Below are 13701 nucleotides of genomic sequence, written 5' to 3'. Positions count from 1 at the left end.
GGAAGAGGAAGGAGGCATGAGAAAGTGTGTGAAAAAAAAAAAAAAAAGAAAGTGTGTGGTTTGGCCAAAGCCCAAGAAATATGGATGAACACCACCATCCCAGACCTTAGGATCAGAGCCAGAGAGATCTAGGGTGACTCAGGATTGACTTGGCAACTACCTGATTCCAGAGGCTTAGCAGCTCTTCAGAATCAGGGGGCCAGGAAAGGTGTTGGGCACTGCACTGGAGCATCTGTGGCTTCGTCGAATTGTTGGCCAACAACCAACCATCCACTCCTGTCTTCTTTCTACTATCGAATCCCTGTGCAGTGAACATGGCACAACCCTAAAGATGAAGCAATATTAGACATCCAGGCTAAACTCCTGTGGGTCCCATTCCTAGGAAAATAGGAAGGACACACTTGAAGTCTTGTACAAATAACTCAGCAAGGTCTGGAGCAAGAGACCAAGTATCTTGTCCATATTTCTCCCCTAATTAGTGGCCTCAGGTCTCATTAGTGGTCTTGTGCCTGTGGATTTTGTTTTAAAGCAGATCACAACAACATCAGAAAAATGAGTTAAAATGTAATATAAATGTATACCTTTCCCATAATTCTGACATCTGGAGCTAAAAAATATCAGATTATATCTCAGCAAGCTCTTCACTGAGCCCTAAAAAAGAACTGAGAAACAGGGTCCTCTGGCCTCCCTCACACCTCCTCCTGCCCTGTCCATGTGCTGGGGAACCCTGCTTGGCCTGGGAGCTGCTTCTCCGCGTTCCTTCTCCCTCCTCATCCTCTTTGTTGTGTCTCACCCTGCCCTGCAGGTTGGTGGCAGACTGATCATCCATGCAGATGAGCTGGCCCAGATGTGGAAAGTGCTGAATCTCCCGACCGATCTGTTTAATAGTGTGATGAATGTGGGTCGCTTCACGGAAGAGATCGAATGGCTGAAGTTTTTAGCTCTTGCTTGCAGCTCACTTGGAGTTGTAAGTTTGCCTTTTCTTTTCTTTTTTCTTTCTTTTTTTCTTTTTTCCTTAAAGAGAAAAAAGAAGGACAGTCTCTGGGCCTGGAAGGACAGTCCGTCTATACACACAGTCTGCTCCAGGGCTGAGGACGAGCGTGCCTCTTGTCTTCTACTCTCAGAATTCAGGTCATTTCTGTGCTTGTCAGCAAGACACAGGAGCTAGGAGAAGAGAGGGTAGAGCAACTGTCAGACTCCAGAAAGAGTTACCCGAAGTATGGCTCTTCTGTTTTGTTTTATTTTTGTTTTTGTTTTTTTGAGGCAGAGTCTCGCTATGTAGTGTAAACTGGCCTTGAACTCAGCTGGCCTCAAATTCACAGCAATCCTCCTGCAATCCCGAGTGCTGGGATTCCAGGCATACACCACCACACCCGACCTAGTGTGTCTTTTTGATTATTTATTAATTTCAATCATTACCTTCATATTCATTTGCACTCCACTCCACCCCCTTCATTCATAATTCCTAAGGATAATCAAGAGTCAGCTGTGGAATAAGACTTGCTTACTTGTGGGTTCCAGATACCTAGAGGACACCACTACAGACTTTTAGAAAGGGATGCAGCCCTATAGAAAACTACTATCAGATAAACATAATTGTACACAAAAAGTTGGAACCTATCTCTAAGCAAGAAGAGACTTTGTAGAAGTATAGTCATGACGTCAACACCATTGGAGGGTATTCATACAAATTCATGCCTGTTCCAAATTTGACCTGTTTAACAAAAACAAAAGCCATTTTCCTGTTTTGAAGCAAAACATGCTGAAACCAGTGTTTTTATATACATTGAAAGCTGAAATATCTTACCTGTAGATTCACTCTTGTTAAAAACTATTCTAACTTAAAGGAAATAAATCAGAAATGTGATTTTTATAATCCCTGAAATAATACAAGTTTAAGAATTGAATCATTGCCTATGCTCAAATGAAATGGTATGAAAAGATAGTTTGAATTGCTTAGCATAACTAAACATGATCTTTTCTTTCTTCTTAAATATGCTTGAAACACATATCTGACATTTTTAATCTCTGAGTAAATGTAGCAAAAATAACGCAGTCCAACTTTTCATACAGACTCCCCTGCAATCTTCTCCATAATCACTTTTTTAGGAAAAGAAAGCAGAGACTATTCACTTTGATGTTTTTCTTCATTGTCCTTTATAGCAACATTCTATAAGGAAAGAATTACTGTCCTTCAGGAGGGAGGAAACTTGAGTGGGGTGGGACAAATGAGCTGTCAATCAAGACTGAGCTCACTTCTGTGGAAAAAAAAAAAAATCCAAAGAGTGGGAGAAACCACAAAAGGGAAAATTAAATAATTAATAGATCTTATTAAATTCTCACAGGGTTAAAAATTTGTTCACCCCACTTCAGAGATGATTGGAGGAGGGGCAAGACATATACCTTCTTATTTTACCTGTAGTGAATTCTGATCTTCATGATCTATCCCACTCACAAGAGATGGAATAAAAGAAATAAATAGATTCTGTCCAATTCCAGAGTTCAGTTTGATGTGGTAACTGAAAGAGCTCACAGGAGAATCGCCCAATCTCCCAAACTGTGCCTCGCCCCTCTCCTCTCCAAGGTGACTAAAGGGTGTTCAGGCAAAGCATGATCTAGGACCTCAGCATGGCCAAATGAAGGAGTCTCTATGCCCTTTGGTCTTCTCCAATGCCTCTGGTCTCCATGGCAGTGTGGCTACCTATCTAGCCACTCATTAGCTGCTTGCAGTTTGAACCTTGGTGTCTCTGGGATTGGTCCATCCCTTCTGAGGAGCCCTAGGGTCCCTGTCACATTGTTCCTATCTGCTGGCTTTGGTATCTACTTCATTGCCCCTTGCTACCTGTGAGATGTCTGAATTATCTCCTCCCCATGCCCCCAGAGACCCCTTTCCCACAGTGTGGGAAGCCACAGTCCACCTTTCCCTGAGCATAGCACATGTGCAGGGGCTAGTTTTCCTGACATGCCTGCCTCCCAAATTGGGAGGGGAAGCCATGAGATGAACTCTTTCTTTCCTTCCTTCCTTCCTTCCTTCCTTCCTTCCTTCCTTCCTTCCTTCCTTCCTTTCTCCCCTTCCCTTCCTTCTTTCCTTTTCTTCTTTTCTTACCTTCCTTCTCCTTCTCCTTCCCCTTCTGACAGGGTCTTCTGTAACTGATAAGTTGCCCAGGCTAAGCTTGAGCTTGCAGTCCTCCTACCTTAGCCTCCCAGAGTGCTGAGATTACAGGCATGGACCACCACATTTGGCTGAACTGTATCTTTCTGCTTCCTTCCTAAAACAGTGAGATTCTCTTACTTCTAACAGGCTGTCATCCTATTCTTCCTTCTCTGCTTCCAACAAGATGGCCTCATGACTACCTCTGGATAAGAGTAAACCCCTCTGAGAGATCCTGAGATAGCTGACTTTGCCCCTTGACATCCTTGTCAAAGAACACCCCCAGGGGAGTCAGCCTGAAGGTCTAGTCTATAAATAGAGGATCCCTGTGAACCCTGGAGCCAATGCCTTGATACCTGTGGTGGCAAATGTATGACACCTGTGCCACAGAAGGCACGCAGAGCCCTCTCTGCAATGAAGTCACGAGCTGTATGGGTTGTTTTTTTGAAAACCTCAGTGTTCAGGCTTAACTGCGGTGCTGGCACTTTGTGATAGATGAGTGGGTTTGGGGTTGCAGTCCGGGCACTCATCTCTAAAAGGTTCACCATCACTGCTTTACACCTTTGGTATCATTTTGGCGGTGCCCATAAAAAGCAGAGCCTGTTTGTCCCTTCTGCCATGTAAGGGCACAGTGAAAAAGCACCATTTATGAGGGTTGCCTTGCCAGATGACAAATCTGCTGGCACCTTGATCTTGGACTTCCCGGCCCCCAGCACAGTGAGTGATACATTTCTGCTGTCTATAAATTAACCATTCTAAGATATTTTGTTACAGCAGCCCAAACAGACTGAGGTAGTCAGGATGCCACCACCTAAGGGAAACGACTTCTAGTTCATCTATATATTCTCAGAGACAAGCCCACGATTTCCTGGCCAGTGTGAGCTTTGTGCCATCTAGTTTGCTCCCTGTAGAGATTCTCAGGGCAGAAGTTTTACTCAAGTTGCTAACAGGAATGTTGACTCCAGCCGTGAGCTCTCTGGCATGGTTTCAGATGCTATGGTGGGCAGAACCATGTCCCACATCTCTTTCTGAAAGGCCTCTTCTGGCTGGGCCTGCCACCTCCTGCTCCACTGGGATTGATTCTAAAAAGGAAGCATCCAAGAGTAAATAAGGAGCAAAGTGGAGGAGAGATATTGAGAAGTAAGAAGAGCATGTTCAAACAGGAAGGGGATAGGCAGGCACAAGGTCCTGAGTTTGACTCATGGTACCAAAAAAAGAATCAAAGGAAAAAAATTGAAAGCAAAGCTTCTGTAAATAAGGAGGGGAAGAAGAATTGAAGAGAGGGGAGAGGAATTCCAAAAAGAAAAAGAATTTTTAAAATATTGTACCTACAATCCATAATAATACATTGTATATTTTAAAAAAGAAGTTGAATACAAAAAAATAAAAATAAAAAGGAAAAGTTTGTGTATGGAATGGATACATGTTTGCCTAAAGGAATGGCCTATGTTGTATTAGCAGGCAATGCACCTTTTGAGCCTTTTGCATCACGGTTGTCTTGGTTACTTTTCGTTGCTGAGACAAAATATTTGACACCAGAATTAAGGAAGGAAATGTTTATTTAGCTCGCAGTCTGTGGATGTTTCAGTCCATACTTGGCTGGCTCCAAGGTAGGGTGGCATATGGCGCAAGGCAGCCATTCTTGATGGCAGAAAATAGCAAAAGCAACAAGAGCAAAAGGGAGGAGCAGCAGCTGAAAGAGCAAGCCTCTTTCCCTCCTTTACATTGCATGCAAACTACCTGCCCCTGAGCAAGTGTGTAGCACTCACATCCGTAATTCCAACATTGGGCCATGAATCAATCATAAACTGTAGAAGCCCACCCCATGACTGCATGAGGCTTTGGGGGGACATCCAGACACAAACTATAACAGGGATTCAAAGATGAGACACATAAGATCTTAGAGTTAAATCGGTGGATGGGTCTCTACCAGATAAAGTCTTATGCAAGAGAATAAAGAGCTCTGCTCTAGACTTCATAAATCTTAAAAACATTTACAATCTTTTGAGGATTTAGAATGGAAGGCTTGTTTTTTGACTAGTCAGTGAATGGTGGCCCCGGGGGTTGAAGCACCTCATGAAGCATCACACACTGCACAGTGTAACTAACAACCATTTATTGTCTGGCAGTTCTGGAGACCCAGAGTTTGAGATCAAGGTGTCAGCATTTCTCCCCCACGTGTCCCTGTGTGCCCTGTGTCTGGGTCTCACTCTGTCCTGGTCTCTTCTTCTGATAAGCACACCAGTCCTATGGATCAGGGCTCACTCTGATGACTTAATTTTAACTTCGTTCACTTTTTAAAGGTCTTTCTCCTAGTAGAATCATACTCTTGGGTTCTGGGATTTGGGGCTTCAACATATAAACTTGGAGGAGGCGGTTTAGCCTGTAACAGTACCCCTAGGACGAAGATGATAGATCAAAGAAAGTAAGGGTACAAGGCATTTTTAGGGAAGCAGAGAAAATGAAGTGGGTAGAAGTTATACAGTTCAGTGCACACTTATGCTTGCAGCTCCACCCCAAAGCATCTCACACCGACCTCATCTCGTGTCTGTGCCTGCCCAGTGCCTTGACGGCCGGAGCAGGTGGAAGAGCCTGGAAGGATGGATGCTTCCTACAGCACTTCTCCATGCCTCCGTGAGAGAATGCTGCAGAGTACATGGAAGCTGCCTGCTGCAAACCCAATTGCTTCGCCATCATATGGTTTATTATTTTTACATTATTGCACACTGGAGATTCTGTTTCTTAAAGTATGTTTGTTAAATGGAAATAAGCAAAATTTAAATATTAACTCAATTAAAACTAACACTATTTAACACAAATGTGATTTACCATTGCCATTAAGTAAAAGTATCACTCCAGGAAGATGGGCCACCCTCACCTGTCTCTTGACATCCAGACTCCCTGAGTGGCAGCCACCACCATTAAAGAAGTACCTAGACACTCAGTGTGTCCAGCGTAAGGATGAGAGCAGAACAGTAAGACCAGCTGCCGGGGAAGAGCAGTTCTCCTCTGGCCAGTTGTGGGGAAGACATAGCAGCTGCCAGTTCCTCACTGCTCGCCTCAGTTTGTCACTCAAGATTCACTTTTCACTGACACACCCCTGGAGGGTGTGTAAGGGATCTGAACTTCATTAGTCTGGGGAAACCTCCAAGACATATATGCTGACTTGTCCTTGCTAATTCAAAGCTAACTCAGAGCTTGCTAATTCACAGCCTTTTCTTTAAATCATTCCCATCTTTTACCCAATCATTTCAGAGCTCTTTTCACTCCTAAGTGTATGCCAAGGCTAGATATATTTAAAGACATGGGATCCGTTCTGAACACAGTCTTTAATGCTTCAGTTTCATTGGAAGGAGTTTTCCTCCTGTGGCAACTCTTCTAATAAAACTTTTGGCACCCAACAACCTAGTAATTTCCCCCAACACCACCAGGGTTAGTATTATATAATTCAAAGTGTGAGGTGGTTCTACTTAAATAGATCCATAAGTGTGAGAAAATGGGTTAATTCTGATATGCAGGGTCATTTTCCAGCCTCTACAACTCCTACCTTCCTAGGTACATTACCCTTGGCTTCCTTTCTTCTCCTCTTCTGTGGCATTGTTCCAAGTATCTTCCTGGATTATGGGCCAGGTGAGTTAACTAAGCCCTTTATAGATGAAATTGGAGGGCAATAACAAGAAAAAATAATTCTAAACAAATAGAATGTAAAACCAATTCCCCACCCATAGTGAGGTTATTCTGACTACAGTAACAAATATATTAAAGTATACCACAGTCCATAAATTTAATTCTGAGAGAGTAGTCCTCCAACAGAGAAAGGAAAGAAAAATGAAGATATCCCACAGCTATTTAATGTTTTTAGAATGAATTAAGTGACATTTGAGTGTAAAAATGTCAAACTTTCCAGATTCTTACATCACGACCACTTCATTTTATGAGAGTGTTACTTTTGTTTTCTTGTATCTGAATTGTTCCCAGGAACCTAGCCTGGAAGAGGGGCTTCATCCTCATTTTATCTTCTTGTTTTATAGACCATTGCCAAAACTCTGAAGATAATATGTGAGGTTTTATCCTGTGACCATGCCGGTGGGCCTCCTCGGATCCCTTTCAGTACCTTTCAGTTCCTCTACACATATATAGCTGAAGTGGATGGGGAGATCTCTGCATCCCATGTCAGCAGAATGCTAAACTACATTGAACATGAAGTGTGAGTAAATTTATACCAACTGGGAGTGACAGTACCCTGGGAAAAGTAATCTGGCAGGCCAAGCTAGAGTGAGGCTACTACTCCACGTGGCCCCAACTTATAGGAGCTTGACTTATATTTCTACCAAGGTGCAAAAGCACTACCATTCAGTGGAAACTAACTTCAGAGTCTGAATTTTCAATATTGCCTGGGCTGGCAGTGTACAGTACAATAACCTTCATAGTAAAATGTGAGCGGCAGCTCTCAATCAGCCAGCCTTATGATCTCAATGGAAAATAACCAATACTCTTCATTGTATGCATTTCTAAACTATGATGTTTGGCAGCTTAGGTGTATTAAATGCATTTTGGAAGCTGGGTATGGTGGTGTACTCCTGGAATCCCAGCTACTCAGGAGGCTGAGGCAGGAGGATCATAGGTTTGAGGGCAGCCTTGGAAATTTATAAGATTTGGTATCAAAATAAAAAATAAAAAGGGCTGGGGATGCAGCTCAGTGAATAGTACCTCTGGGTTCAATCTTTAGTATGGCTAAATTTTTTAAAAATGCATTTTCAGCCTATGGTGTTTTCAATTTATGATGGGTTTATCAGGACATACAGATGAGCAGCAACTATATATCACACTGTTCTGGGAACACAGAAGAATTGTGAGACACATGAAATGTGGTCTGAAGACCTGGCATGGTGGCACACATCTGTAATCCCAGCACTTGAGAGGTTGAGGCAGGAGGATCACTGCCAGTTCAAGGCCAACCTGGGCTCGACTCCTGAGGGAATTCAAGGCCAGCCTGAACAGTATAGCGAGACCCTGTCTCAGATCCCCCCACCCACAAAAAGGATGATCTGAAGAAGATGAAGAAGGGGAAGGGAAAGAATGGTATAGATAGGATAATGGTTCACAGAAAGCTAACTGAGGCCAACAGCAGTAGGAGCAGCAGTAGGACCGTGTTACAGAGGCTGAACGCCAGGCTGCACCTTGGACCTGCTGAACCCAAGAATCTAGGCATGAAGTCCAGAAGTCTGTGCCCTAGCAAGATCTCCAGGTGCCTCTGGCTCAGCCAGGCTTGAGCATTAGAGGAGGAAGGAGAAGGAGAGCCTGGGGTTGGGGTGCAGGCAGTCAACAGATCAGAGGAAAAGCTCGTGGGGCAGGAACAGCAGCAGAACTAATTTGGAGAGAGTTGTTTATAGATTGTCTTTCTTAAGATTAATTGTTAAATGAACTATTCCCAAATATCTGTTTTTCCAAACAGAATTGGTCCTGATGGTTTAATCAAGGTGAATGACTTTACCCAAAACCCCAGGGTTCGGCTGGAATAAAAGTGCAGAGAATTTTGGCAATTTTAAAGGAAGATACAGAGATGATTGCACTTCAGAATGGCTGAACCCGACACACCATCCAAAATCAGTTTTCTTGTACAACTGGTACACACTAATAAACATATGAAATCAGAAACGGGTGGAACTGAGATGTAAAATTGTTGGAACAAAATACTGTGATACAAGGATGTTAGTATTCTTCCCATGTGAGTACTGAGTAAAAGTGACTAACAGAACCTGGACTGAAGACATATCTCAGCCCAGAGTATACTGTTACATTTTAACAGGAAGAATGCCGGCCAGCCAGTTGTGATGTGTTGTGAGGATGAGGGGTAATTTAGATGGGCATCTTTTACATGGTCAGTTGAGTTTTCACCAGTTCATTGCTCCATTTTCTGGTACTACTGTCATTCATTCCTTTTCTTATTCATCCATACTTATTGAGGTTAGCCACGTGCCAAGAATAGGGTTACCAAATATAGTACAAGACAGCCAGCTGAATTTGCATTTCCGATAAATAAAATTTTTCATGATTTGTTTGTTTGCCTTTCTAAACCTGGCATCTGTAGCCAGGAACAATGCTGGTTTCTGGGTATACACAAATAGATCATATATGAATCCTGCCTTCAAGAAGTTCTCAGTCTACTACTAAGACATGAACATAAATTACTTAATGCAAGTGGCCCTGAAAAGTAATAACCATGGAAGGTTCCAGATATCAGTATTAAAGAATCAATGTAAACAGACTTTTCTGAAGTACTACATATGTAACAGGACCCTCCAGGGAAAATCCCTTCCACAACTGCAAAATCTTCTGACAAGATTGTCCAGATTTGTCTTTTTTGAAGTAAGTAGATGGGGTGAAAAGGCCATGGCCATTGTTCTAATGCCAGGTATGCCAAGTCATTGGTTCAGTCCCTTCTATCCATAACACTATTTCCTTGTAAAAGTTGTTTTTGCTAAAAAATCACATTGGCTTGAATGTATATATCTCTCTATACTCACTGATGAGAATTTGTCTATTTGTGTCTAAAGGTAAAAGGGAACTGTAATGGGAAGTCGCCATGGGCCTCAATTTCTACCTACGGTGATGCAATTAAAGGGGCTGAAACAAATTCTTTACCTGAATCACTGGGCTGCACCTGCAGTGGGTGAGCAACAAATAATCCTGCCTGCTGCCACCTTCCCAGCAGTTGTGATATAGGGGAAAGAAACCCCCAACCTGCTAGATGTCTGGTATGAGTTCGTATTCTCTAAAATTGAAGAATGAATTTTAGGAACAATGGAGGTTAAGAGCAGAATATATTTACTGGGGGAAAGAAAGCTTCTGTCTGAGAGACAGACAGAAGGGGACCCTAGTGGGTTGCCAAAGACTCTGCCTTTTCTAGGGATTTTTATAGAGCAAATCCATGATGTGAGATTACGAGCATAATTGCTCAGGTAAAATTGATTAAATTGGGATCAAATAGGGAAGCAAGTCATGTAGCAGGTGGGCATGAATAAAGAACAGAGGCTTTTCCTGTAGGGGGTTGAGTTAGTGACTCTTCCTAGCTTTCCCAACGTGATAGAGACCTATTTAGAATATCAAGCCCTGATGTCTGTCCTTAGCGGGATGTATGTCAGTGCATTAGTTTTATCTTCTGTCTTGAGGTTTGGCCCTCAGCTGGAGGTGCCTGTCTCCCCCACAGTTGCAAGGTATCTTGTTTTCTGCAATGGCTCCTTCAAGAGCCTAGCCCTGTCTGACTGCCTATAATATTTTTATCTAACTTAGTTGCCTATAACAATTGTGGTCCATCATTTTGATCCCTTCTGTGGCCTAAAACTGTTTGAAGGGCTGAAATACTGCAGGTGAAATCTGGCACTGTAATTCACTGGGATGACAGAATGAAGGGAAGCTTAATCTGCCTTAATTTCTTGGTGTATCAATTTTTCTTTACTATCACCAAAGAATTAAAACAATCCTGCCTGGGAATAGGGACGAAACTGGGGCAGAGAAGGGAACCCAATTTTGGAAGGTCCTAAAGTAACAAATTAAGTTTGTAAATATTACAAAAATGAAAGGATCCTTCATTTCCTACATTTGGGAACCCAGACTGAAATCAGAAACAATCTCAATATCCTTAAATGAATGAGGTTAATGAAATTATAGCCATCAAAGCGTATACAGGGCACAGACATGAAGGTACTGATAATATTGAAGTCATTAGTTGAGACTAAGCAAAAGTGCTCATCTTCTAAGCCAACTGTTGGTGTCCAACAGTTTCTTCCCTGTGGCAATGTTTCCACTAAGCTATTACTGAGTCATAGGTATTTACCAGAATCACCATCTCCACAGTACATCTGACAAATCAACCTATTTTGGTAGTCACTTCAGGGTGGAAAACAGCTTTACCTTCTACCTAGGCTATGCCATGTCAATAGTATTACAAATATCATATTGATGATAATTAACACTTATTAAGCTCTTATTATATGCAAACTACTATATACAATACTTCACATATATTTTCAAATTTTTCTTTATCACCAGATTTACGAAGTCAGTGCTATTGTCTCCATTTTATAGATTAAGAAAAAGTCTTAGAAAAATTATGTTATTTGACATCATTGGTGAGAAAGAATTTGAATATAGGTCTATATGACTTTTAAAAGCCATACTACCTTGTATATATGCTCAGTACTAATCTAGGTATGGGATTTCCTTCCAGGGAAAATTTCTGACATTTAAGTGCAAATAGTGTATTTGGGAGGTAATCCCAGGAATGGTGAAAAACGATACAGAAGAGTGTGTTAGCCTTTCATTACTATGATAAAATACGTTTGCTCATGGTTTCAGAGGGTTCAGTCAATGGCTGGCTCCATTGCTTTAGGCCTGTAGAAATGCAAGCCATTATTGTGGAAGGGTTTGGTGGAGGAAAGCTGATTACCTTATGTGGTCAGAAAACAGAGAGGGTGGGGACCAGATATAGGTCCCAGGCAATGCCTCCATTATGTACTTCCTTCAACTAGGTACCACTTCCTATTTCCATTACCTCCCCAAAATGCCAGCAGATTATGATCTCATCAGTGGATTAATCCGTAGAAGGAGTTAGAGCCTACATTATTCAATCACCTTCAAAAAGTCCATCCTCTGAACACCTGAATTTTTGGGGGGGGTGGACTTTTATATCTATACCAGAACAAAGAATTAAATAATGACAGGAAGAAAGGCAGCAAAAGATGTGTTATCCATCTGGTTACTCCTTGTAGCCCAATACTGCTGGGAAACTCTGGTAGATCATGTAAAACACATGTCAGAATTAACCCAGACTGAAGGGTGAGGAAGCTGTCCCCATCCATCATTGGCTAAAGGTTTCTTCCTCACCAAATCCTTCACCTGTTATTGTCTGAGGGTTGTTTCCATGGGCATCAACTTTCTTTATTTCTGATTTACCTAAGCTGGCTCCTTTTGTTCCAAAAAAATGCAAGAAGTCAAAGGTAGCTACCAGCATCTGCTACTAAGCTTTATAGAGATTTTAAACACTTTTAACATTTTAACTACTAGTGTTGCTTCTCTTCTTCAGTCAAGCACACATCCATGGGGGCTACAGGAAAATAAGTGACTAAGATGGTGGTGCATTAAAATTCACAGCAGACTCACATACCTGGTACATTGCCCCCAGCCACACTATTTCTTCCCTAAGAGATCCTTCCAAAAGCTCTCTTGATCCTTGCCATCAACAGATCCTTGTCACATCAATCATACTGACCTTCTTATCATGCCCAGCAAATCTAAATCCTATCATGACACCAGTGAAGGCTATCAAACTGAGATCCCTGGAACAGATGGTTTGTATTTCTCCTTTAGGAAGAAAAATATTCAGGAAGCAATAAATCAGGATTTCATAAGGAAAAAGAAGTGGGTTCTTTCTTTCCTAAAGTAAGCTCTTTTGATTAAAGCAAAGACTGTGGATACATTTAAAGCTTCAGTGGAAAATGCAAAGATCATGGCTCAATTCCATTTTCACTATGCTCCATGCTCTCCTTCTTCAACTAGGGAATTACCACCCCCAGTTTGTCAGCAACTTCCAGAATCGTCCAGGCTCTGCAAAAGAAGGAGCTGGATACTCTAGTATGCATGGTTGGCTTTAAATTATATTGGAAGAGGAATCCTACCCTGAAATCCTCAGAGCAGCTTGCTGAATATCTCTGATATTATTACATATAAATACATTTCAGAAATGTGCACATTAGCATTTTCTATAGACAAAAATTACAAAGCCTTGAGCAAATTTCCAAAGTTGTACATGATCTCAAAAGGTCAAAAATCTTTGGTTGGAAATAGCTCCAGAAAGCACCAAATGGGTTTGAGCAAGGCAACAGAATAATGTGTCAACCCTTTTCAGGCAGAACTGAGCTCATGCTCCTAACATGTGACATTATCCATAGCCTCTTATTTTTTGAATCTTATATCCTGGCTATAAATCTGTTTTTTGTTTAGGTCTTCATGTATTTGCCATTTTAGTTGTCTCCTACGAACTACAACATGGTCCAACATGAATACTTTCACAATTCAAAGGTGAGCCAATTGGAAAAGTCACTGGTCTAATGTGTTGAATGATAAAAAATTGACAGGACCAAGATATTAGAGGAACTTCACCTCCAGATCAGGATCACAAGGCCAGTCGTGGATACTTCTGAGTTTTGGGCACTCAAGTACCTATTATTACCAAGGCATGACAGCAGACCAAACAATGGTTCCTTCATTTATTTAATCAAGTAATTTTAAAATTATTATTATGTGCAAAGCGTTGTGCTAAGCATTGGGAACATGGCACTAAACAAAGTTAGGCCCTTGCTTCCACAGATTGTATTGAACTTGAAATGACAGATATCACTGAGTTATAATTCACAATTCATACAATTATAATTCATCACACAATTTTAATTCATAGAAATGGTGCCATTCCATCAGAGTGCAGACTATAAGCAGATGGTCTAGTTTAGTGATGGCGAACCTTTTAGAGACAAGTGCCCAAACTGTAATCT

General features: G+C 41.7%; 1 protein-coding gene across 1 annotated transcript in view; it reads left to right on the top strand.

Annotated features, from left to right (window-relative positions):
* Ropn1 (rhophilin associated tail protein 1) overlaps nt 1–8818 on the top strand; it is a 36382-nt gene extending 27564 nt beyond the window's left edge. The window contains exons 4-6 of the mRNA XM_013515030.1: nt 806–967; nt 7183–7358; nt 8607–8818. Coding sequence (XP_013370484.1) covers nt 806–967; nt 7183–7358; nt 8607–8673 — 405 coding nt within the window. The 3' untranslated portion in view covers nt 8674–8818. The remainder of the gene's footprint in view (nt 1–805; nt 968–7182; nt 7359–8606) is intronic.
* Nucleotides 8819–13701: the final 4883 nt, after the last annotated feature.

Source organism: Chinchilla lanigera, unplaced genomic scaffold (assembly GCF_000276665.1).
Source record: "Chinchilla lanigera isolate Chin_1 unplaced genomic scaffold, ChiLan1.0 scaffold00026, whole genome shotgun sequence".
Classification (NCBI taxonomy): Eukaryota; Metazoa; Chordata; class Mammalia; order Rodentia; family Chinchillidae; genus Chinchilla; species Chinchilla lanigera.
This window is presented reverse-complemented; position numbering and strand designations above follow the sequence as displayed.